This window comes from Saccostrea cucullata, unplaced genomic scaffold, assembly GCF_032062105.1.
Source record: "Saccostrea cucullata isolate Sc308-1 unplaced genomic scaffold, CSIRO_AGI_Scuc_v1 ctg6501, whole genome shotgun sequence".
NCBI classification, from domain to species: Eukaryota; Metazoa; Mollusca; class Bivalvia; order Ostreida; family Ostreidae; genus Saccostrea; species Saccostrea cuccullata.
The window spans coordinates 15,361-42,013 of NW_026937165.1; the positions used below are offsets into that span (position 1 = coordinate 15,361).

At 33.2% G+C, this 26,653-nt stretch overlaps 2 protein-coding genes, 1 long non-coding RNA gene and 3 pseudogenes across 4 annotated transcripts; 3 read left to right on the forward strand and 3 right to left on the reverse strand.

Annotated features, from left to right (window-relative positions):
• The first annotated feature begins 3,629 nt into the window (after positions 1 to 3,629).
• LOC134247464 (uncharacterized) lies at positions 3,630 to 5,216 on the forward strand. The gene is made up of 3 exons (XR_009987859.1): positions 3,630 to 3,796; positions 4,869 to 4,955; positions 5,114 to 5,216. It is a non-coding gene; the product is annotated as an uncharacterized LOC134247464 (long non-coding RNA).
• Positions 5,217 to 13,997: 8,781 nt separating this feature from the next.
• LOC134247461 (uncharacterized) lies at positions 13,998 to 15,591 on the forward strand (annotated as a pseudogene).
• A 36-nt stretch (positions 15,592 to 15,627) lies between these two features.
• Positions 15,628 to 16,770, forward strand: LOC134247465 (uncharacterized). 2 transcript variants are annotated; one of them, XM_062729823.1, is made up of 4 exons: positions 15,628 to 15,755; positions 15,907 to 16,093; positions 16,217 to 16,459; positions 16,595 to 16,770. In XM_062729823.1, exons 1-4 carry the CDS (start codon positions 15,711 to 15,713, stop codon positions 16,768 to 16,770), a joined length of 651 nt encoding a protein of 216 aa, XP_062585807.1. In that variant the 5' UTR covers positions 15,628 to 15,710. The 2 variants fall into 2 exon arrangements, with proteins under 2 accessions (XP_062585807.1, XP_062585808.1); XM_062729824.1 differs by having other exon boundaries at positions 16,599 to 16,685.
• A 685-nt stretch (positions 16,771 to 17,455) lies between these two features.
• LOC134247462 (uncharacterized) lies at positions 17,456 to 18,753 on the reverse strand. The gene is made up of 2 exons (XM_062729821.1): positions 18,545 to 18,753; positions 17,456 to 17,678 (listed from the first exon to the last, which is right to left on the reverse strand). Exons 1-2 carry the CDS (start codon positions 18,751 to 18,753, stop codon positions 17,456 to 17,458), a joined length of 432 nt encoding a protein of 143 aa, XP_062585805.1.
• Positions 18,754 to 21,189: 2,436 nt separating this feature from the next.
• LOC134247463 (uncharacterized) lies at positions 21,190 to 22,040 on the reverse strand (annotated as a pseudogene).
• A 465-nt stretch (positions 22,041 to 22,505) lies between these two features.
• Positions 22,506 to 25,852, reverse strand: LOC134247466 (uncharacterized; annotated as a pseudogene).
• Between the last annotated feature and the right edge of the window lie 801 nt (positions 25,853 to 26,653).

Consider the following 26,653-nt stretch of genomic DNA (forward strand, 5'->3'; position numbering starts at 1 on the left):
AATTACATTGCAAAAGCTCAAAATCTTGAAATATCGCCCGGTAATGATAGTGTTTAATACAGACAGAATGTATAAATTTACGACCTTGAACTTTGACCTTTTGACCTCAAAATCAATAGGGGTCTTCCTTTGGCCACAGGGGGTTGTTATGTAAAATTTCATTGCAAAAGCTCAGAGTTCTCGAGATACTGCGTGGAAACGAAAGTTATAAAAGACAGAATTTGCGAATTTATGACCTTGACATTTGAACTTTTGACATTAAAATCAATAGGGTTCTTCTTTAGTCCATAGGAAGTTGCTATGCAAAATTTCATTGCGAAAGCTCAAAGGGTTCTCGAGATATCGTGTGGAAACGAAAGCGTTACAGACAGACAGAAAGACGGACGGACGGACAGACCCAAATTAATATCCCCCACTTTTCAAGCGGGGGACAACAATTTAAAAGCAAACTGATATGACAATTCAATTTAAAAAACTTTTACAAGTTGTGGTATCAATTTAAATTATTTTTTGGTAGGTCCTGTAACTATGGTGTTTGTCATGGATATTGGCCTGTGTAGCTCTGTCGGTGGAGCACCTGTCTTGTGATGCCGGGTCCAGGGTTTGATTTCCGCTATAACCATACATTTTCTATTTTCCTGTTAGAGTCAACAAACTGTTCCCTATTCTGTCGATACACTTTCCGAAGAACATAGGTGTTAAACACCGTTACCCTACATAGGCATCGGAACTTTTTTTGCAAATATATACTAGAATATAGGCATTGAAAATTGCGGTTTACCTTTTATTTGTTGGTTTAGCCCTCTCCCCCCCCCCCCCTTTCAATTGCCTTCCGACGCCTATGCCCTAGACTTTGATATGCTCCACTGAGAACAACTCCAGAGTCGAACACTTGTACCCTAGTCTAAGGATGGGCTCTACTGAGAACAACATTATAGTCAAACATCTGTCTGTATCCTAGGCTTCTTAGATTGAAAAAAACATGACAAACACCTGTACCCTAGTCTATTGATATGCTCTACTGAAAAAAAAAAAACATGAAGTCACACACCTGTACATGTACCCTGGGCTTTTGCAGCAATCTAGCTGCAAGTTTATTCACTGTAAAAATTAAGGTCATGAGTTTTAATCTTATATATTATTTTGCAAATATTGTTTGGTTTCACAATAAATAGCTTTTCCTCCCTATCATTACTCAATATTTCATTGGATATAATCTTTTATCGGTATCTGAGATTGAAGAATTCAACAAAATGGAATCCATAACAATTTTGTTATTGCATGGTTATAGCAAGTAAAAAACAGTATATATGCACTTCAAGTGTATAGACAACTGTATTTTTAAGTCACCTGAGTGACTCATTGATATCCGTTTTCGTCCGTCGTCGTCGTGTGTCAACATTTGAACATTTTCAGCTTCCCTGAAACCACTCAAGCAAATTTTGTATACAGCATCTATGGATAAAGGGAAACAAAATTTGTGCATTTCATGGTCCCTGCCCCCCCCCCCCCCTTTAGGGCCTGAGGGATGGGGCCAAAACCACTAAAATTAATAAAATCTTTAAAAATCTTCTTTATTCCTGGACATCAAGCAGGCAAACTGTTAGCATGAATGTAATGAGCGTTCAGTCCTCTACCAAAATTGTGAAATTAATGGCCCCAGGGTCGGGTTCTAGTGCTAGGTAGGGACTTTATAGATTATATAGTTATATAGTGAAAATGGATTATTTCTTTGAAAAACTTCTTCTCTGCTCCTAGGTATTAAATAAACTAAGTACATAGTTATGATGAGCAAGAGTGCCTCTTCCAAAGTTGTGAATTTTATGGCCCCAAGGTCAGGAGTTCTGGTGTTAAGGCGGGGCTCTATTTATTATATAGTGTAAATGTATTAATTCTTTTAAAATCTCCTCCTCTGCTCCTGGGTATTAAATTAACTAAGTACATAGTTAAGATGAGCGAGAGTGCCTCTTCCAAAAGTGTGGATTTTGTGGCCCCAGGGTCGGGTTCTGGTGTTAGGGCGGGGCTTTATTGATTTTATAGTGAAAATGCATTAATTCTTCAAAAATCCTCACCTCCACTCCTGGGTATTAAAGAAACTATCTAAGTACATAGTTATGATGAGCAAGAGTGCCTTGTACAAAATTGTGAATTTCATCGCCCACGGTCAGGGATTCTGATGTTAGGGTGGGGCTCTTTTGATTAGTGAAAATGTATTAATTTTTTGAAAATCTTCTCTGCGCCTGGGTATTAATAAACTAAGTACATAGTTATGATGAGCAAGAGTGCCTCTTCCGAAATTGTAAACTTTATGGCCCCAGGGTCAGGGATTCTAATGTAAGGTCGGGATCTTTTGATTACATGGTGAAAATGCATTGTTTCAAAATCTTGTCTACCCCTGGGAATTAAATAAACTAACTTACTGTAAACGTATTACATTTGGCTGTGTATTCTTTTTAGCGCCTTTGGCGGAGAGAAACGTCCGCTAATTCAAGTGCAACACTAAATGTCTTGCACATATACTCATGTGTACGAAAATGATTAAATGCGCTAAATCAGATCTACGCTAACCTGTTCAAAAACCATTTCCGCCAGATATCGTACACGTCAGATATAAAACATTTACAGTAGTATAAAGTTGTGTCAACCAAATTGTGAATTTCATTGCCCCTGTGTCAGGGGTTTTGCCATTTGGTAGGGGGGGGGGGGGGCTCTTTTGATTATATAGTGAAAATACATTAAATATTTGAAAAAAATTTCCTTTGCTCCTGGGTATTTATATGCTAATGATCCACGTATATATATTTATGATGAAGAAAGGTGTATCTAGCAAAATGGTTAATTTCATGTCCCCTGTATCAGGGGTATCTGAGGGGGAGGGTTACATAGTCTAAAAATAAATTAATGCTTTGAAATATGCTCTTTGGTATTAATCAACCGTTTATGATGAAATAAAATTTATGATAAATTTTCCAAAATTTTGAAATATATTGCTCCAGGGTCAGTGGTTCCTTTGGGTAGGGGTGCACAATTGGTTATAAAGTGGAAGACTAGTGCATTTTCTCTTTGTTACTCTGATCTACCTCTGGGTATTAAGAGTCAAAATCAGCAAGCATCGAGTATTTAGTTAAAAAATGTGGAAAGTGGCATTGAAACAGATTTGGTTAAAACTCATATATAAATTTTCAGAACAAAGGGCATGATAGAAAAAAGCAAGCAAAAAATAATTTTTCGCATTGTTGGTATGGAAACCACGCGCCTTTTATATAGCGTTTTTTGTACTTTATCGTGACACTTGAATTTATGGTTAAACAAATACATTTTGATGTACTAGTCATTAAAAAAAGCTTTTTAAATTATTATTTTATTTATATAAATATACTCTATTTTAGCAACTGTTGATTATTGAAATTCTCTTCATCTTTTGATAAATTAACTATTTTTGGAGGTTTATTTTGCTTTAAAAAACAGCAAATTTGAAGTACTTTCTAAGAAATCTACAACTACATTAAAGCTTATCAACATAAAATATTTATGAAACAGTATTTGTTCTAGAAGAATCAAGAAAAAAATCTGCAGGCAACTAAAGCAGTTATATATGATAACTGATTTAAATCCATTATTTTCTGTCACTTTTGCTTCAAATTACCTCCCTTTGGTAGAGCTCTCTAACATAGGAGGAGTAAACGGTAGTTTGCTTACATTGTTTTCAATAACAATGTACAGAAGACTAGCAGAAAATTACAAACTTGGAGCAGTCTGAGCCTCAGTTTTGGCGTTTTCATGAGTCTTAATTACGGTGAGTGATTGATTTGGCATTTTTAAAATTTTTACAATATACCATTACAACAGTTACTGAAGAATGTATAGCATAAATTAACCATGCAATAAAATATGTAACGTTTGGCAAGTGTTTTTGCACATTTCAATTTAATTCTGATTGATTATATATGTTCGCATTACAAATACTTAAGTATTTTATAACTAAAAAGAAAAGATTACGCATGGCCTGAGGAACTTGGAGGAGGGGGGTATGCCCCCCTCCCTCCATAATATTGCCGATATTAAACTATATGATAAAATGAAATTAAATTCCCTAACTTAGATTGTTTCTGCGGGCTTAACGTGAAAAAGTTTGTCATGATCAGTTACATAACTCAAACTGTATCCCAAATTATAAAGTTTAATTTGAATTTAGTTTAATTTTAATTTGTTGTAATCACGGTATGTATGTAACCATTAAGTCACTCACCAGCTAGAATGATTATTACTTGATTGATGGTCGGGTAAATAAAAAATTTGTATTTATTTTTATTTACCATTTAAGATAATACCTGCTTTTTACATGAAAAGTTATGAATTTATGAAAACCAACACTATTTTGAAATATTTGTAAAATGGAATGACTTTTGTTATGGCATCCGTAAATAAAACGAAAAAGGGGCAGTTAACTCTGTACTTAATATATTTTAGTTTAGGAAAGGGGATTAACTTGGAAGTATTGTGATATAAGTGGTAACTGTATTGTAAATGTACCGCAACTTTTTTGCTGATGTCATCCAGTGTTTACTTATAAAAGAAAATTCATATTCAGCTAACATTTTCTCCGGTACCACTGAACTAATTTAAGTCAACTAGGTTCCAATAATAAGCATCATTAGATTTAAAGCACGTAAATTTATGAAATGAATATCTATACTCCATTTTTTCTTGGGGGGGGGGGGGGGGGGTATTGGACAGAAATGAAAAACATAATTTAAAGTTTTGACAAAACCTAGAACCAATTGACCCTTTTATTGCAAGTTTTTAAATTTAAAGAATATCTAAAATCAATACGGTCTTAACTTTGTGTTGTATACTTCTGTTTTTAGAATGAAATTCGGCACTTTGAAGCCAAACTCGGAAAGAAGCAGAAACAGAATTGGATGAGCTGATATAGAATTAGACAGGAAAAACATGTAAATAATACATTTAGTAAAAAACGTTAACTTTTTAAAAATAAAATTATAAACCATTGCATTCATCATCATTGCTCAAGCTCAACTAGAAATGGTTCTAAGTATATGAAGGCAAAGCTGTATAATATTATTACATTTTAATTTTATTACTTTTTCAGATTATGAGAAGACATTATTACAATACAGACCATTGATGCTGGAAGTGAGTGGATAGTGTTACCGGAGACTCAGGGATCCAGAAAATAGATCCATAAATTGTACAGTGTATTCATGAAAATGGATCAAATAAAAATGTTCAATCCAAAAGTAACATACGTTGTTTGCATTACTCTCTTAGCATTTTTTATTGATGTAAATCTTATAACTATCAATTTTTAGTATGCAGATTAATAATTAGACCGTAGAAAAATCTGAAACATATCTTTATATTCTGTATTTTGAAGTATCATAATTAAAACAAGGTCAATATTAAATGATCAATCAACTAATTTCAAAACTGACAAAATGTTTTTGTTATAAAAAAGAAAGAGCGCTAGTTTATATATTGTACCTCATGTACTACTGATGTTGGTGTGAGTGAAATAAAAATGATGATAATGATTAACTAGTTTAAAATCAGACGACACGTTCCTCAAATATCTGTTTTGTATCTCTTGGTATTATATAAAAAATCATTCATATTTGTCATTCTCTTCTGATTTCTACATTGTTTTCAAAATGTTTGAAATATAAGTACAACAAAAATTTCGATATATGCCATTCAAAAGATTGCCCATTAGGGTTATTAATGAATATCTTTTAGGGTCAGTTCAAGTTTAGACATTCATATACATTATAGCCCTTCCAGATTTTTATTTTAGGCACCAGTAGCTACTGAAGTCTTAGCTGTTTTGCAATATTGTTCCTTAATTAGGACAGCAGGAGAATATATCATCGGTTCAATACAAAAGGTTGCAGTCATTTGTTCATGACAGACAAGGTATCGTTTTTGAAAGTGCATGGTGTGGGGTAGGCAAAAAACAATTACAATATATCGCTATATTAATCTATGATTAATGTGCAAGCATATGCTTTTGATATTCATTTTAGAAATTTTTGTCATACATATTTCTATAATTACAGAAAATGTCATTGAAAAGAACATGTAAAAACCTTAAATTCCGGAAATTTGAACGGGACCACTTTCGAATCTAAGGTATCCGCAAATAGGCGGAGACATTTAAACCGCATGGCTGTGGAATGTAAACATTAGCGCATATGATTTTTTCGCACTACGAATTTAAATGGAGAAGAGAGAGAGAGAGATCGTGTTGATTTTATGGTGCACAATTATTAAATGATTCTAATGTTAAGGGATGGGGTAGATGTCTCGCTCTGCAGACCATAATACAGAGGCGACATAAGCTCATACATGTACTTACTAATTACACTTTCAGTACCAGAATTCTTTCAAAACGCCCCTAATGAAAAGCATTAAGTTGAATAAGAGACATATTATCTTCAAACCCTATTAAAATTTGCGCAAAAATCTCCCATAGTTTGAAGTTGGAAGTACGATAGATACTGTCACAACAGAGACTTAAACACAATGAAATTTTCAATGAAAGCGTTAGCGTATCGAACAGCAGATGGTCACGTGAGAAAGGTGATTATAATATCAATCGTTGATGCTCGATGACCGGCTAATTTAGTAGCTATCTCGACCCTAGTTTGGGGACATTTTTTAAAAAATTAGATATGAGCCGCAACTTGGCCAACATTGTCCTTTGGATATGTATAAGTTTAAGTTAAAATACACATTCTGTGCAAATAAGAAAAATGGCCAAGTTGCGGCTCGATGTAAACAATGTCGTTGAAAACTGGTATGCATATGAATAACAATAGAAATGAGACAAAACTGTTAAATCCCCGTCTTAAAAGCCAGTGTCGCTCGGCATTATTTAATACTTTCATGTAATATAATATTCCAAAACCTGCTCTTACGATATTGTTTTACGTATAAAACATAAATTAAATGAATTTTGGAATTTTATTTTGCGCAAAACATCGGGATCCAATTTTCATAACTTAAGTGCAGTCATTCTTCTCCAACCTCGAGGAGGGGGGGTGTTAAACATCAGGTTATGTTGAGAAAAAAGTTGGGTGGGGAATGTCATCCCCCTACCCAACCGAAACCTGATGCTACATGCCTGATTGATATGGTTTTACTTTAAAATTATGTGAGCTGTCATAGTGACTCTCTTTCATAAACTAGAACTATTGTGAGCAAACTCATTAAATGATACCAACCTGCTATTGCATCAAAGGTTTTTTATTACAAAAAAGGTCCAAATATTAATTTAAAACCTTTTTAAAATTTTGCTAGTGCAGATATACATACCAAAAATGACTATGACATATACGCAAGTCATAGGTAGTAAAACCGTGTGTTGAGCACAAACTTCCAATTTCTCTTCGTTCGAAATTAAATATGTAAATGTGCCAAACTCATATAGTACACTTTTACTGCAGTGACCTTGAAAAAGCTATGTCCTTGAGTCAAGGTCAAACATGTCCAAATGAGCTTTGGTCAAGGTCATGACAAACCTACAGCTCAAAAATAATCCCCGAGATGAAACTTCAAGTCTTTTCATTAGAATGTAACAGAATGGACAAAGATTGCACTATTCTTCTACCGATGACCTTGAACTTGTTCAAATGACCTTGGATCAAGTTTTTGACACATCTCTAGATCACAAGAAATCTTAATATCAAGTATGAAGTTTCAGTGGTACTTCATTGAAATGTTATGACAAGTCAAAATTTTACATACATATGGATGGGTGAACAAGGTGATTCCTACACCCCCCCCCCCCTTTTCCCAGTTTCGTTTTTGAGGAATATAAAATTCCTTTTGAAATTGAATGTGCATTTATTCATCAACAATAGTAAAATTATGAGTATGCTTTGATCAGAACGAATATGACCAATATAATGGACACTGTACATGTATTCAAATTACCCCCACCCCTTTAAAAAAGCCTATAAATGCCAGATTGTCACACATTTTAACCTTTTGTAACTTTTTTCTACTAATGTTGTCTGCAAATTTTATTGTATAGATTTGACATATAGATAACCCTTAACAAGATCACACCATTCATTTTTCCAGCAGTGGTTGTAGATTTTGTCTATATAGTGATAAAGATATGTAATTTTTTCAAAATTAATAAGCATTGATGCCATGTTCTTTTCCCGTTGTCATGGCAACAATATCACTGCAGAAATTTTGTTTTTCCTATTTTTGGAGAATAAAACAATTCCATCTTTGAACAAATAAAGTAACCAAAATACCTTATCTTATCACGTTCAGAAAACATATTCATAGAAAAATGTCTAAAAATCATTGCTTTTCATAAGGATTTATGAGCCCATTGCTAAGGAAATGAATTTCCTTGGATACCAGTCCCTTCATACGTTCAAAAAAAATTTTAATTGTGTTTTAGCATTAGGTAGGACAAAATCTTTTATATACCAAAAGCTTTTGAAAAAATAAAATTTTGACTTTCCATTCAATGCTTGATGCTTGCTGATTTTGACTCTTAAAAGTACATAGAGTAATCAAGGTAAATTTATAATTATAATAAGCAATAGTGCCTTTTTCAGAATTGTGAATTTCATGGTCTCTGGTTTAAAAAAACGAACCAAATTCAATTGTTGGAAAGTTGTTACATGATACTAAGGTGACCTATAAGGACCGTTGGTCTCTTGTTAAAGAGATATTAAAGAACTAGGTACATAAATCTTTTTTAACTATGCAACTTGGGGGTGGGTTGGGTTGGGTGATTTTCTGTTAATATCGTATGTAACATTACTACATGTAAATTGTTATCAATTTCGATATCTCGAACACTCAGATATCAGCATTTTGCCTCAGTCCCGACAAGTTCGAGATATGGAAAATTACCTGTTATGTAAATATAAGAAATGAAGAATCATGAGATGCATGAACTTTAGTGTAAAAATTTATTATGGTATCTATAGGTCAAGTTCTGTTTTGGGTATGATCGAGCGATTTTGGACAGAGAAATGCCCTCGGACTTACAAAAATTCTTATTATTTGGAGGGAAGGGGGCATAAATGTTTTACAAACATCTCTTGCAAATTATGTGCATGATCTTTTTTAAACAAAAACAAATTTACAAAATTTGCAAGAAAGTGATTTTTAAAGTGAAATATTTGGATTTAACGAACAGAATTCATGATCAAAAGTCCTTTATAACAATTAAAAAGTGGGAGCATAGCAGACACGGACCTCCAAAACATCAGACGTGGGATCAGGTGCCATGGAGGAGTGAGCATCACCTGCCAACTGGTTACAATCGGCGTGTGCTCGTCATTTCAGTGTATAAACAATGGACTAACAATTAACGTCAGCCAGCATTTGACTCAATGATAAATTGTATTTATGGTGACTTAAAACGAGACTGCTGATATTCTTGCTCCATCAACATGTTTCAATGTTTGTCAATAATTTACCTCGTTTTAGAAAATGTTCATACGTGTACGTAGAGCATGCTCTCGCGTATCGAATCAACTGAGATTCATTAACTCCGTATGCAGGTGACGAAGGTATATTGCAGCATAAGTAAGGGAAGTTGACTAAAGAAAGGTTAAAGTCATCACGTTTATCATAGAGCTTGGTTTTCAGATTACTATTAACGTCTTTTTCATGTAAAATATCCAAATATGAAACATCTGTGTCAGACTCTGTGGTATCTTTTATCTTAAGCTCACTAGGATATATCGTATCGACATAGGAATGGAAATTACCATTGTTAATTGACAATACGTCGTCGATATATCTAAAGTAAATGTCTGAGTTCAAGGCCACAGCAAAATAATTTAGCAAATGACCAGTGACTTGGTAAGAAAATTTAGGAGCTCCATTTTTATTGATAAAACAGCTGTCAATGATATCAAATAGCCTAGACTTTAATTTATCATGGGGAATGGTTGTGTATAAAGTTGAAAGTCGTAAGTTTTTAAGCTGTTGATTTTGGTAAAATCTTGTGATTTCATATTGTCCATAAAATCTTTGGAATTTTTGAGTATCCACATTTGATTCACACCACTTCTTTAATATATTGTTGCACAGTACTCTTGAAGTTTATCCTTCAATACTGTCAATATCTTAGTGAAGAGTAAAGAAAGGGGCTTGGTTGAACATTTACTGGAACCCCAAATGTATCTTTATTTGAAGTTTCGGAATCCAATACATGTATCATCGGGATATTAAAAATATTCAAAACTGACATATGACTTAGAAGAATTTCTTCCCTAGAAAGGGAAGTATGAGTATACTACCACCTGTAGAATTAAATATAAAATACAATTTATATAATGAGCCTTACAAACGAAGACAATGTTGTTACCTGCTTTGTCAGCAGGGACCAGTGTACGTACTGATCATGTAATCTATCCAATTATTTTTCCACTTCTTGATTATTGAATACAGAAGGAAAAATGGTTTTCAAATTGCCTCTCAACCTTTTAATTCGTGATTTTAAAATGGATCTCATTCATTTAATCCATTCTGACAAAGTGTCAACGTCTTCTTTTTCATATATGGCCACTTGAACTTAAATTTCCAATCTTTCGTAAGCAATGGTATGACCACCTAGTGTAATCGCAAATACGATGTTGTATTTCTACAGTGAGTCTAAAGGAGACAAATGAACGTTTATCACCCAATTTTTAGCTCTACCGGTCAGAGACCAGAAGAGCTTATGCGATAGTAATGCGTCCTGGCGTCCGTCCATCTACCTGTCCGTCTGTCTGTAAACAATTTTTCAAAATGCTACTTCTCCTACAGTTTTGGTCTGATTTCAATATAACTTGGCACACATGTAGACTACACTAAGATGTACATAATTCTGTATATCGGTTTTTGATTTCGATGAACGGTGTTGCCGTGGTTACTAAAAATAGAAAATTCTGTGAAAATCATTCAAAATACTACTCATCCCACTGTTTTGATCTGAATTCAATATAACATGGCACACAAGTAGACTACACTAAGATACATAATTCTATATATCGGTTTTTGATTTCGATGAACGGTGTTGCCTTGGTTACTAAAAATAGAAATTTCTGTGAAAATCATTCAAAATGCTACTCCTCCTACAGATTTGATCTTATTTCAGTATAACATGGCACACAAGTAGACTACACTAAGATACATAATTCCGTGTATCAGTTTTTGATTTCAATGAACGGTGTTGCCGTTGTTACTAAAAATAGAAATTTTTTTGAAATACATTAAAATGCTACTCCTTCTACAGTTTTGATCTGAATTCAATATAACTTGGCACAAAAGTAGACTACACTAAGATACATAATTCTGTATCATTTTTTGATTTCAATGAACAGTGTTGCCGTTGTTACTAAAAATAGAATTTTCTTTGAAATACATTTCAATGCTACTCCTTCTACAGTTTTGATCTGTATTCAATATAACTTGGCACAAAAGTAGACTACACTAAGATACATAATTTTCTGTGTATCGGTTTTTGATTTCGATGAACATTGTTGCCGTTGTTACTAAAAATAGAAATTTCTGTGAAAATTATTCAAAATGCTACGCCTCCTACTGTTTTGATCTGATTTCAATATAACTTGGCACACAAGTAGACTACATTCAGGTACATAATTCTGTGTATCGGTTTTTAATTTCGATTAACGTTGTTGCCGTTGTTACAAAAAATAGAAATTTCTGTGAAAATCATTCAAAATGCTACTCTTCCTACAGTTTTGATCTGATTTCAATATAACATGGCACAGAAGTAGACTACACTAACATACATAATTCTGTATCGGTTTTTGATTTCAACGAAAAGTGTTGCCGTCGTTACTAAAAATAGAAATTTCTGTGAAAATCATTCAAAATACTACTCATCCTACAGTTTTGATCTGAATTCAATATAACATGGCACACAAGTAGACTACACTAAGATACATAATTCCGTGTATCAGTTTTTGATTTCAATGAACGGTGTTGCCGTTGTTACTAAAAATAGAATTTTCTGAGAAAATCATTCAAAATGCTACTCTTCCTACAGTTTTCGATCTGATTTCACTATAACATGGCACAGAAGTAGACTACACTAACATACATAATTCTGTATCGGTTTTTGACTTCAACGAACAGTGTTTCCGTCGTTACTAAAATTGGAAATTTCTGTGAAAATCATTCAAAATACTACTCATCCTACAGTTTTGATCTGATTTCAATATAACATGGCACATAAGTAGAATACACTAAGATACATAATTCTGTGTATCGGTTTTTGATTTCAATGAACAGTGTTTTAGTTGTTACTAAAAATAGAATTTTTTAAAAACACATTCAAAATGCTACTCCTCCTACAGTTTTGGTCTGAAATCAATATAACTTGGCCCATAAGTAGACTACACTAAGATACATAATTCTGTTTATCCGTTTTTGATTTCGATGAACAGTGTTGCCGTTGTTACCGGTACTTAAAATAGAAATTTCTGTGAAAATCTTTCAAAATGTTACTCCTCTTAGAGTTTTGATCTGAATTCAATATAACATGGCACAGAAGTAGACTACACTATGATATATAATTCTGTATCGGTTTTTGATTTCAACGAACAGTGTTGCCGTCGTTACTAAAATTGGAAATTTCTGTGAAAATCATTCAAAATACTACTCATCACAAGATGAAACACGATTTTTAAGTCCGGTTTAATGGTGGCTTATAGGTCCTTAATGGTGGTTTTATGGTTGTCTTTAAGTCACCATTAAGTCACCATTAAGTACCTTTAAGTAACATTTACACCACCATTAAGTTACCATTAAGCCAACTCAAAGTCCTTAATGGGTGCTTAAATGTAGCTTAATGGTAGCTTAATGGTGGCTTACAGGTTCTTAATGGTAACTTTTAGACCACCATTAAGCTACCATTAAGCTAGACTTACAGGTGCTTAATGTCCAAACTCCATTAAGCTACCATTAAGCCACCATTAAGTCACATTATGCAGTCGATAATATTGTTTATATGGGTGAAAATTTATTTTTATAGTGATTTGTTATCAATATTATAAATGTAGAGTTCGCACATATCTTGATTTGGTAAAAATAATGAAAAAGAACGAAATTCAAAATTCAAAAAAAAAAAACAAAAAAAAAAAAAAAAAAAAAAAAAAAATAAAAAAAAAAAAAAAAAAAAAAAAAAAAAACGCCACACTCGGGGCGGGATCCCATGACCTTAGGGTTGCAAGACAAACGCCTTATCTGTTAGGCTATCGCTGCTCTTGATTATGTAAGGAAAATATTAAATATTTAACCTTTTTTTTTTTTTAAAATTTGTTTGGACTTGTAAAGGTATTTAATAGTATTTTGTTGAACATTTCCAAAAGTCTTGAATTGATTTATTAATCAAAATATAAACAATTTTATTTGTGGATCTTTTTGAAAGGCTTATACCACATTAATATTTCTACACTGAGTTCGGCTTTTAGATTGATGTAATGTGATTGAGTTCTTCGCTCTGTTATTCGAAAATTTTCGAAATGTAAACAATAAACCATGATTGAAAATAAATTAATTATAGATAAAACACAAAAATCTATCATCAAAAAAGAAAGAGGAAAAAACAGATTCTACTATTATTCTTAATATACTGCGGATATTAACGGTTTCTGTGACAACAATTTAGTGACAATCCACAATCAATAAATACCGTATATCCGTTTTTTTTTCGCGTGTTGGAAATTTGGCGAAAAAGGGGTAGATTAGTACAGTTTTTATTTTGCGTAAGTTATTTTTTACGATTGGAGATTTTTTCGTTTAAAATTGTAATGTTTTTATATCACATTATAGCTGAAATAATTTCTGCGTGTTTTATATTTTGCGAATTTAAAATGGTCGCAAAAAATAGATCACCGCGAAAAAAAACGGATATACGGTAATAGAATTCAGACTACTTTACTTATTTGGTTATATCTGAATGTATTTCCGAAATATTTACGGTAAAAGTTGTCACACCTGAAATCTGACCTAAAATTGCGTGCGAGTTATGCCCCTTGACACGAACCCGCCATATTTAAACTATCGACGCTGAAACGTCACGATACAGACGATGGTAGATTGAAACATAAAATATGGTGTTGTGTGCTGCGCCAAACTGTGATATCCGGTATGGACAGGGTGTGTCTATGTTTTCGTTCCCTGACGATCCCAAATTATGCCATATTTGGGTAAGAAAGCTCAAAACTGTTAATTACTGGCCATCCAAACACTCAACAGCTGCTCAAAGCTTTGCGAGCGACATTTTGCCCTCGACAGTTTTGTTATTGAGCCTTCAAGAGCGCGATGCATGGGGTACAGTCGACTCCAATTAAAAAAGGATGCCATACCTAGCATATTCGACTATAGACCATTGAATACTAAAGGCCATAAAAGGAAAACAGCAAATGTAGACGTTTTATATGTACCAAAACAAGGTCGGACATCGAATGCTCTGGAGAAAAGACGTGCAGTTGCAGTGTTTTTTTTTTAAGTTTACAATTGGATTTACAAAAAATTCAATGCGTCCATAATTGTTAAGATTAGTTTTAATACAGATTAGGTTTGTCCATCATACATTGTACTTTAAATTATGAGGTTATCTTTAAAACTGCATGAATATTAGGCCTAAGCCTATGTATGGGGCTGGGCTATAAGGTAACTTGTACTGAAAAATTAATCACTATGGTAAACTTTAATTATATTTTTAATCTTATACAGACTCAGAACCTTGACGAAGATGTAGAGATTATTCTTCCTCCTCCAAGCCAGTTTCAGGACAGTCCAGAGACTCTTAACACAGAAGCCAGCTGTCAAAGCAACCCAATGACTTTTGAAATGTCTTCACAAACTACTTATGGGTTGGTGGTAAGTTTTGTTACATTTGTATTGATTTGCCACTTGAATGACATAGAACATTTTGAATTTATCAAGTTATTACATTTTTTTAATTAAATAATTATTTTCACTTGTAAATGTCATTTTTTGATTTTACTTCATGAATTTAAGAAACGCAGACATGTCTCTATACAGACAGAGATTCAACCCAGTACAAAATCCTGTGGTACCCAGACTGAAACACTGCTTACATTGGATGCACCTGAGGACCTTGATGAGAGCATGGAGTCACTGGTCAGCAAAGATTCGGAAGCTTCAGAATGGATTCCACCTGATATTGATGAAAACAATAACACAGATCATCATGATGTTCCTCCAAGTCACTGTAGCAGAAAATTTATTGTGTTTGAAGAATTTTTAGACCAGCTTCTCCAGATTTGTACGATGTGTGGACAGAAGTGTGACATTAGGAAAACCATAGTTGGAACTCTGCTGTTTGTGTCCAGGGTATGTGCCTGTGGGGAGACTTTCACATGGGGATCACAACCATTAACTGGATCAATTCCTACTGGAAACTTGATTTTGGCAGCAGCAATTTTGATTAGTGGCGGCAGCATAAATCAAAGTTTGACCATGTTTCAACATGCCAATATATCCTGTTTCTCAGAGAGAACCTATCACAACATCCAACAGCATTATCTTGTACCAGCTGTTGAAAGGGTTTGAGAGAACATCAAAATGCAATATTTGATGTTATTAGACAACAGAATGTAGCTGTAGTTGTCGGGGGAGATGCTAGATGCTGTTCACCAGGACACACGGCTAAATATGGATCATGTAGTTTGATGGACCTGGAGCTGAGACAGACACTTGATGTTCAACTAGTTCAGGTAAAAAGAATGCAGAACCTCTGTTTGCCATATTTTACTTTACTGCACTTGCATGCATATATTACTTCAACATTCAGCACTGAATATGTTATGTTTAAAATGTGTTAACATGGTTCGAGTTCTCAAAACAATATATGCTTAACTTTTATAGAGCAATGAAGTCAAAAGTTCGTATTGGATGGAAATGGAGGGTTTGACAAGGTGCCTTAAGAGAGTGGAAGAGGAGGGTGTAGTTTTTAGTGACCTCGTTACTGACAGACATTCCCAGATTAAAGCTTACATGAAAAAAGAAAGAAGTGATATCAACCATTGGTTTGATGTGTGGCATATGGCCAAAGGTAAACTCAGTTTACATGATACACTATTGTTTTATACAATCTAAAATGCATTGGGTATTCTTTGAAGTTATTTAACTGAATAGCTACATACTTATCATTTAATAATTGATTTGTGTTTTGTAGGGGTGTTTAAAAAGTTGGAGGCTATTGGGAAGAAAAAGAAGTACAAGCAAGTGGGTGATTGGTCACGGTCAGTTTCAAACCACCTATACTGGTGCGCGGAATCTAGCGAAGGAGATGGTGACTTGGTTTCTGAGAAATGGCTGTCTATCCTCAACCATATCACTAATGTTCACGAGGGTCATGGAAAGCGATTCCCCAAGTGCTTACATGGTGACCTGGAGGACAGAGATTGGATTAAGAAAGGTAACTTTGTAAGCATGGGTTTGAAAAATAAACAAAAACATTTCTCTGTCCCTAGTTTGCAGATATACATTATAAGTTAGTACATTAGTATGAAGCATTATTGATCTAAACTACAAAATTGTATCCTTATTTCAGGTAGTCTAGCTTTCCAGGAGATGGAAAAGGTTGTTAATGGCAGACTTCTGGTACAAGACATCAAGAAACTCTCCCCTGCAGAGCAAACTTCAGCCCTGGAAGCATACCACAATGTTGTGTGTCATTTTGCACCTAAAGCTCTGCATTTCTTTTATGGTGCAATGAAGGCCAGGTAAGTATTTTCTCCTTTTATTCAAAACTCAAATGCTAAAATTGTTTTTAAAGAATTTAATCATAAATCACGAATGACACTGTTCTTCTCTTTTTCAGAATATACATTTTTCAAAATCCTTTGACATAAAATTATGATTAGTAAGGAAATGGCTATTCAAATAATTTTTAGAATTATAAAGTATACATCTTTTTTTAGTGCTTCTGATTATTAGTTTAGACAGTATTGTATTAAATAATTAAATACTGAATGTAACACACTTTTGATTGGCTAGAAAATTACATTGAAGTTGAAACTGTATACCCTGGGTTGCATGCGTCACAATGACTTTCGTCAAAAACATATCAATCCGCTTGACTTTATATTTAAATTTTGTACAATTTAATGTCATATTTGAGGTGAAATTGTCTACTTTCCTATATTTGATAGTAGTAAATTGAATGAGCTTATTAGCTACTCAAGTTATACTGTATAACCTGGGTTGGAACACTACACATTTTTACACAAACAATATATAGCGTAAACTGTCCCAATCCAGGTTATACTGTATAACTTGGGGAGATATTAAATTTATTCCTTTAAATTAATACCAGGTATTTCTTTCAGTCAGAATCATCTGTATGGATAGAATAAAATACTACTTCTTTATTTGTATTGCCAAGATTACCTTAAAATTTTACAAAAAAAACCTACTTGTGTACAAATTCATTTTCTTCCAGTGGTCCATTTTCTTGTAGATATTCATAGAAGGATGTCTCTAAAACCCATCTGTTGAGACAGTTTGCAAACCCCTCATGTTCAGTGATGCAGGTCCCTCCTCCCTCTTCAATCCTTGACTCAATGTCAGCATAAAAATGGCAACATTTGCATTCTCTTGCAGTTGGCATAGAAATGCAGTTTTTCCAGGAACACCTGCACCCAAAAATTAAAAATGATTCCCTCACTACAAGTGTGTAAATTAAGTTTACCTTTCATTATGTTTAAATTATTTTGGTTAAATCCATTCACTTTGGTTATATTTTGTTTAATCTTAATTGTTTATACAAAAATTAAATCACATAACATGCACAGATCTAGAAGGGGGGTCGGGGGGTCAGGACCCCCCCCCCCCCGGAATTAACCAGGTTAAGAAATGTATATACTAAAAAAAGAAAAAAGTTACAATGGACCCCCCTTGGAAAACGCAGACCCCCCCCCCCCCGGTAAGCACGAATATGTGTAAAATGGGTATGAAAAGTTAAAGATTTGAGGCAATAGAAGTCAACCCCCCCCACCCCCCCCCCCCCCCCCCCCCCCCCCCCCCACGAAATAGGTTTTTGACGTTTGGGCGAGTTTTACTTTATGGTTTTTTTTTGCTTGTCAATAAATTTCAGGGATAGGAATTTTTTTTGACTGAGGTGAACCCCCCCCCCCCCTTGAAAAAATTTCTGGATCCGCGCCTGCATATATATCTCCAATGGCTTTTTAAACTCTAAAGTATTATTCTTATTTAATCTCGTCCTTAATCGCTGTTCAGGGGTACTAGAGATATAGGACTATAACAGAGTACTATTAAAGTAATCTTCAACAGCTCTTCTTTTCTTTCCTTTTCATTGTATACATGTGTATACCAATACAGGGCAATATATGTTGATATGTACATGTACGTTACATGATGAACTCTTAATCCTAAAGTCAGCATACTTAAATCTATTTCTAAAGATTCTTAGACTTTTTCTGTTAATCATTTCATAAACTTTTAGTTAATACTACGTTAAGATACATGTATGACTTTGTACCAGTGCATGTCTGAAGGTAGGTCTTCATCGTCGCTGTGGACGCTGCCTTGTACCGACTGCCCCGAGTCACTTTCATCGTCCAGTGGCTGTCTTGCTGTCTCTTGTCTTTTAACTGGCTCGTATTGATACGGCTGCACAGTCATTTTAATAGTTAAGTCGATTTCTGGTACGCTTTCATCCGTGTCACTTTCGGTAGATTCGTACAGCATGTTCCACTGAAGGGCAGATAACTCATATCGGATCGTTCTACCTGAGTTTCGTATATGAGAAATTTTACCTGTGTATCACCGGGGTAAAAAAATAATAATCATGGTACAATTCTTATTTAGGTATCAACTCCCCAAATAATAAGTTAAAACAGGCTTTAAGAACCTTTTCAGTTGACCTTTAAAAAGTTTTTCATGGTAAAAGTCAATCTTTGATAACTAAACATTTGTATACCAGTAGCCCCCCCCCCCCCAAAAAAAAAAGGACAGAGATTTTTTTTCATGAGATTATATAGTTATATTCCTGTGAATTCTGTTGCGGAATGTTTCTTTTAACACCTGAAATAAAAATACCATTTTGTTTTTAAAAAGTAATATATATTTTGTGTTCATGAATATAGATAATTTTAAGAACAAATTGATTTTTTGGTATTGTAAATTTAAGATATTTCACAAGGACTTGCTCACGGTGTGTAATAATTATTTATTTTTAAAAATCATATGCACTAAAAATAAAAACAACGTATGTAATAATGATTTATTTTAAAAAAAATAATATACGGTTCTGATACAGGATGTCTTGTTTTATTATCACTGTAAATGATTTTTTAAAAAAATTAGACACCTCGAGCAAGCCCCTGTGGCTATTAGCTAACTTTGTTCCCAGTGATCAAGTTTATGCATGTTGACAAAAAACTCGTAGAAATTATGATCGAGACACAATTATGAGTTGGAATAGATTTTGCGTAAATGATATTAAAATAACTAAAAGTTAGTTCAAAGATTCTATATAAGATGCATAAAAGTTTAATGAGGTTTGACCATTAAGTCACCATTAAGCTCAGCTTAATGGTGGCTTAATGGTAGCTTAATGAAGTTTGGACATTAAGCACCTGTAAGTTGCAGCTTAATGGTGGCTTAAAGGAATTAAGGTATACCTTTACTCAGAAATAAAAAAAAATTCCACTGATAGGAACGACAAACCATAAAAAGTATGTTATAGACCCCAATCAGTAGTGTCATTTTTCACTTTGAAATATCTGGGTCAATGACCTACTTTTTTTGCTATTGGCCACCCAAGATTTCCCGGAAAATTCCCCCAAAATCAACACTATGGCCATTTTTTCCTTTTCAAGCAAAATATGAAAAGTATAAGAAATCTTTTAGTATATAAAATGTATTATATAATAGTAAGGGTTGCTAATTACCAAATAATTTTCAGATTTGGGCCAACAAATTAAAAATTATTGAAGTCCGAATTTCCTCTGTCATTTTCAAAATTCAACCAGTTTTTCATCAATAAATTAAAAAAATCCCACTGATAGGAACAATAAATAAATCATACTTATTGAAGACTTAAATTCTCTTTATTATATTGGTAAAAAATGAATATGGGGTCAATGGTCAAATTTTTCAGAAATTTTGACTTGAAAAATTTTCATTTTTTTTTCACAGTGCCAATCCACTATATTTTGTAGTTAAATAAAATATTTTAAAAAATATTTATAATTTTTTAACCAAATAAGATTTTCAAATGCATCACTATATCAGAAAAATATAGTTTTGTAAATATAACAAAAAAAAGCTTTGGTTTTCATTAAATCCAAAAATTTTAATCAGAATTTCCTCTGTCATACTTAGATCAATAAATGCAATATTTTGTACAACTACATTTTGATACACATTTTTTGATGAATATTGAAAATGTAATGAAATATTTATACTGTACATGTTTTTCAGAGATATATTGTACGACATCTGTTATAATGTTATATTTAAAAAAATATATATACACAAAAATATGATTTAATTGATCTTTACATGCATATATCTCAATGGCTTCTTTTTTTTGACCTAATTTTGATAACATAAGAAAATGCATGGAATAAAAAATTTTAACGTTATAATAATAATAACCTTATCACATCTTACAAGATTATGGATTTTAAAAGTGTAAAATATCTTACAACAAATATTTAATCGTTATAACAGTCTATACCTTAATTTGAGGCAGGAAAATTAATTAAACTTAAATAATTCGCTTTGCACAATTACATAATCAATCTATTACCTCTTTGCCAGGTTATCATACAACGTTAGGCAAGTCTCAATCACGAACTACATTGTACATGTACATGTCGGTATAAAATACATGTACATGATGTATAAAATATAATTGTAAGATGAATATGCATTTGGTAATCTGTTATTTAATAGCATACATCAAAAATACATACTGATGAGAACAAGCTGTACTTTTTAACATTGTTGCATACAATAACACATATCTTAATTTTCTTCAAAACATATATTAAATATTCGCCTTCAAGAATCTTTTTTTTTTGGTATAAAAAAAAACCTGGAAGATTATAAACTTGCTAAATTTGTATTTTAAAAAAAGCTGATGAAAATAAATTAATACCATTGAATTTCTTTCATTTAAATAATACAATGCACATTATAATATATTTAACTTTCATTTAATGACAGAAAAAAAGAGTTCACAGCCTCAATAATTTTGTTTGACTTTGTCACCCTCACCATGCTCACAGAACTGTTGCTACAGACTTCAGTAAACAATGCATGGATACCATTCTGATCTCTAGAGTAAGCTAGTCTCAAACTATCAAAATCTAACCCACTTCCAGCTATTCTTTTAGCCATACACACACTCAACACCTTTTTCTGAACAAGAATTTGTTAGGAAGGAAAATTTTTGTCAACTTCCTTTTGGTAAGACAGTACATTCATTGCATAATCAAGTGAAAATGTAGCACCTTTATGCTTTTCATCTGATAAATTCACTAATTCTAGCAACTTTTGCAACACTAAAATATCTTCAAGGGCATTATGTGCTTCATATGAACATGCAAGTAGACTTTCTACAAGATTTTGCTGGCTATAAGAGCTCAGGTTTGGATGAGATATTCGAAACAAAAGCTTTGTATCAATAAACCCCTTCACTTTTCTTGAAAATCTTGGTAACATTGAACATGATTCAAGAGCTCGAAAAAGCACTGGACAATCAAAAACCTTAATGTTGTGACCTACTAAAATGATGTTGTGATGTTGTTGTACTTTTCAAGAAATTTCAAGAAAGAATCCATTGCAGCCACCAGAGAAATGCCTCCCACTTCTTTGTTGTTATGGTAGAGTTTCCCATTCCTAACAGTGAGTCCTGTTATTTCGGAAGCTGTTGGCGTTATGGGCCTCTTAGGGACAACGTATGAAGAAAATCTATCCTCTTTCTGTACCGCTGCCAACTGAACAATATGAGAAGTGCGAGCTAAAAGAAAATATTACTGTTTAGCGTACCAGTTTATGTTTGAACAAGTAAATATATTCTCTCCTGGCCAACAGACATTAATAGTACTTTAGTGGAGTATATTTACTGCTATTTAATTATACAGAATAAATTTCACCATATACGGCATGCCTAAATATCAGATAAAAACTATTAGATCATTACCTAATCCTGTAGTTTCTAAATCAAATAAGATAAGTGTATGATTTTCAACATCAACTGTTTCCATCTGTGGCCTTGGGAATGGGACTGGAATTTCTGTAATGATGTTATCTTGCTGAGGACCTAACCCTATTCCAGATTCATATGTGGATCCTTCATGAATTTCTTTTCTAGTTGTACTCAAGGATCTTGAAGAATTGAGAATAAATGCTTAGTCTAATATAAATTCATGTATTGCAATAAACCAAACTGATTACCACAATCATTCATGTGACTAGGTTATTTTACATTACCTCCTGGCTTTCAGCTCACGTCTTCTTCTCTTAGCCTCCTTAGTTTTGGCGATCGCCTTTCTCTTCCTGGTCTGGGATTCCCTGAGGTAGCACAACTTTCTCGTAAACCTTCCTGGAGATAACCCTATCTTTTTGTTTACCTATTTCAACAGAAACAACATTAAACATTTATAAGAGGAAATGTTAATTACAAAAATTGCTTGTACACATTTATTATATTATGATTTGAAAAATTTATGATTATTATCATTTTTTTTTTTTAACATTTTTTAAATATGAATTTACAAACAACCAGTATATATAATATACTCACAGCAACAAGATAAGATGCTCCGGAGTTTTTTTCTGCCACAGATGCTGCTACTCTGAAGTTTAAGCTAGCTGAGCCGCTAAAGTAGCGGTTTTTCGGAGCTTTCAGTGACACAGTCCTATTGAAGGACTCATTTGGTTGGGTGCTTCCCAGACTGGAAATCTTACAGCTGTTCTGCTTCCATTGGTTGCATAACGAATGTAGAGAATCTTGAAGGGCCGAGTCTTTTAATGGCTTTCCATAAGGCAAGGAAGTGTACCTTCAATTTATTTTGAACATAAATTGAATCAATTAAATCAGGATTAAGAAGTGTAAAAAATAAAGCTTGAACAAAATAAGATAAATGTTTATAAATATATTAACTAATTCAAATTGATTGTGAATTACGTACTAGTTATTGTGCATGTACTTAATTTGATGTATTCAAAGTATATAGTGCAGTCACTGGGTATGGAGTTATATTCATGAATTCGCACTACTTATGTCCGTGCAGTGTTTTGTATATTTCAATGATTTCTTAGCAGTATATATATTCCTGAATTAGTGCATCATTGTCTGCGCCAAACCTTCTTAAATATGAAGCCTGCTTTTTTTAGTACACATACAGTATGTCTGACAAATTAGTCATATTTATAATAATTCTACCTTTGCTTTGGATTGTTGACATGCTGACACCAGGAATCGCTGCATGACTCATGGTTTCCAAAGGGGTGGTTACAGAGGGCATCAAGTGATTTTTCTATTCCTCTTGGGTTTCCCTGGTTTTGTGCTAGTAAATAATTAAAGCATTTTTGAAGGTAGCGGATAACCTTTGAAGACAGTGACTTGTGCTTTTTCTGCAAAGTTGTCACACTTTTTCTTAATATCTGGATTCACACTCTTTTTCAGGCGAGAAATGGTGGTGGTGTCATCATCAGCTATAACAGTGGACACCTTCACTCCTTTGTCCAGTTTTTTCTCCACCATACTAATGACCATGCTTGGTTCCATAGATTTAGAACTTCCTAAAAAATCAAAAACAAATTTAAAAACTGATTTTTAAAATTTAACAAAATTAAAAACTTTTTATATAAGACCAATTTTAGACATTTGAAAATCAAATTAAAATATGTACATGTGCATTTCTCAGTTTCAAAAATTGCTATTTTAGCAGTTCAGTAAGTGTTCATTCAGTCTGTTATAAAAAAAACCCCACATACATAGATATAAAGATAAGATTTATTAATACCATTTTGGGGCCCATCAGGACATATAAGTAAAGAGAAATACATACAAGAAGAAACTGATAGCAGCAATATGTAGACATACATACAAATCAAAAGATGACAATTAAAAGCTATTCTTTACTTCAAATTTAAACAACTCATTTCAATTGAATTATCTGATACCTTGCCAATTCTGTCAGCAGTCATGCTCCTTGGCTTCTTTCCCACTTCGTTTGGCACTTTCACAGACCCTGCAAGTCTTGCTACGAACTTCATAGCCAATTATTTTGCCAGTGTGCTCACCAATCATTGAGCAGTGTCCTTCAATTAAAATGAAAAAGAGTATAGGTAAAATTATTACTTTGACCTCTCATATCATGTGAATTGCAGAAATTACACTCTGACAGCTAGTGTTACTTACCCGATAAGCTATCGAATGAGTGACCACTACCCCTCTTCTGCCATCCAGCATCAACACTCACTGTTAATTCTTCAGTTCCTTCAGTTCTGAAAAATAAATGAATGTCTTTTTTTGTTTTTGTTTTATTTTAATTATTTTATTGATATTACTATATTACTCCTATTTTTATAACTCCTATTATTATTACTCTATTATTAATACAAATTATTTTGAAATACTGATTATGATAAAATGCAAAAATTAGTTTTGTGAGGAAATACTAAGTGATATTGTGTCACGTATTGATATACCATCACTTTTTATAGGTGTATACATGTAATACATTATACAATGTACTCACTCAACTGTTGCTTGAATTTCATCTTGTAAGACCTGATGGATGGTGTCTTCGGCAACTTTTTCAATGGCCAGCCCTGTCTCTGTTTGTCTATTCTGGATGGTCTTTGTACTCAAAGCAGGGATGTTTAAAGATGTTAACAGGTCATTTACTTGAGCTGGGCCAATGCCAGTATGGATCATTCCTATTGAATTATAAAAAAAAAAATTGATACATGTTAATGAAAATCAATTTATTCAATTTGGAAACATACTTTTAAATTGCATGCAATATTCATACCTGTAGCTAATTTAGTATTTGCATCCCATATGCGACCATGGCGTTTTCCAGTTGGAATCACATTAACATGTCCACACCATAAATTTCTACAGCGAACCTGAAGAAAGCTTCCTAAGCCACAATCACGTATTCCTTGGGTGTGAGACAACTGAAGTGGCAATCCACACTGTTTACACCCAGACAGTCCGTCGGCCAGAACCCCAAGCTCCACCACCCTCCTTCCTTCTCTCCATGATGAATCATATCTAACATAAAAATTAACATAACTTAAATATATTATTTGTAAAAAAAATCTGTTTTTGTAAGACACAGAGTTATGTCTATCATTTTGATGGCTGTGCAATTTTAGTACATTTTCATTTAAAAATTATTAAATGAAAGTAAAGCATGTAAATAAGATTATAGTATACTGTGCATATTGCAACTAAAATTATTTTTAATCTGTTTATATTAGGCTTAATGAATTACAAAATTCAATATCTACAAGATTTCATTTCACTAGTTCAATACTAGGCCTAGTATAATAAATATCATTAAGAATTTGCACAGAATTTAAAACTCATAACCAATTCAAATCAATTTTAAAAAATTGGAATTTAATTTTAAAAAATTATACATATATGCATTTGTTTGAATGCATTGTTTTCAGCTGCAGGTTCAGAGTTTACATATTACACCCACCTTTTTATACACATATTAGGCCGGTACTAAAGCCTTTTTGTAGTCGGACTTACATGTACTGTAATCTACATCAGTACATGTATTAGATACAAGCCTTATGATATAATCACAGGGACTTGCTCCTGGCATGTAAAAAATATCTATTAAAATCGGGGTTTTTTTTTTTAATAAATATTTTTTACACGCCAGGAGCAAGTCCCTGTGATATAATGCATCACAGCAACATTACTTAATTGTCAGAAACTCATGAACTCTTTCTCTCTGAATCATTTCTCTAGGGGAAAAATGTAAGATTGTTTGATTTCAACAATTTTTTTTGTGTTACTTTTCATAAGTGTGTGAAATTAAAATTGGGAATGTATTGCTCGTATCTGTTTCTGTACGTCATGCATGCATAGTGCCGTGTGTATATTCACCCAAAATGTAATTGCAGGTAATATTAAATAATCATTTTGAACTCAGATATATTAGATCACAGGCATGGCCATATTCAAGTAACTTACCCAGAATCTGAATGAACAAACACATTGCATCCAGCTGTGTCGGGAACTTCACGATCGTTGAACGTGTGGGGTACATGTTCCTGTGGAATTTGCTCGGAACTTGTTTCCTCGTAACGATTGGCCTGTGAGTGCGAATAATTGTGGTCGTCCCGGACGCACTTCCATCGGGATTTTAAGACATCCGAGTTTTTTGTGTATTTGTTATTTTGCTTTGAAAATCCCTGTCGTTTCCACCGCGTCATTCTTTCTGACAGACGACTGTTTACACTCGCCGCGAAATTTACGGCATGTCGCAAATACCAAACTGCATTATAGCAGATTGTTAAAAAACTCATTAAATTCTTAACCATTATTATGATTATGTTTTATTTAAAATGAACACTCTATTTTCTTAATATTTTCTATATA

Bases quoted from the DNA above. Each gene is read 5' to 3' on its own strand.
- LOC134247465 (XM_062729823.1), top strand. From the start codon at position 15,711: ATGGACCTGGAGCTGAGACAGACACTTGATGTTCAACTAGTTCAG. The intron at 15,756-15,906 runs GTAAAAAGAATG...TAACTTTTATAG, and splicing joins TTGATGTTCAACTAGTTCAG to AGCAATGAAGTCAAAAGTTC. The intron at 16,094-16,216 runs GTAAACTCAGTT...TGTGTTTTGTAG, and splicing joins TGTGTGGCATATGGCCAAAG to GGGTGTTTAAAAAGTTGGAG.
- LOC134247462 (XM_062729821.1), bottom strand. From the start codon at position 18,753: ATGCTGTACGAATCTACCGAAAGTGACACGGATGAAAGCGTACCAGAA. The intron at 17,679-18,544 runs GTACAAAGTCAT...TTTTGGGTGCAG, and splicing joins CTACCTTCAGACATGCACTG to GTGTTCCTGGAAAAACTGCA.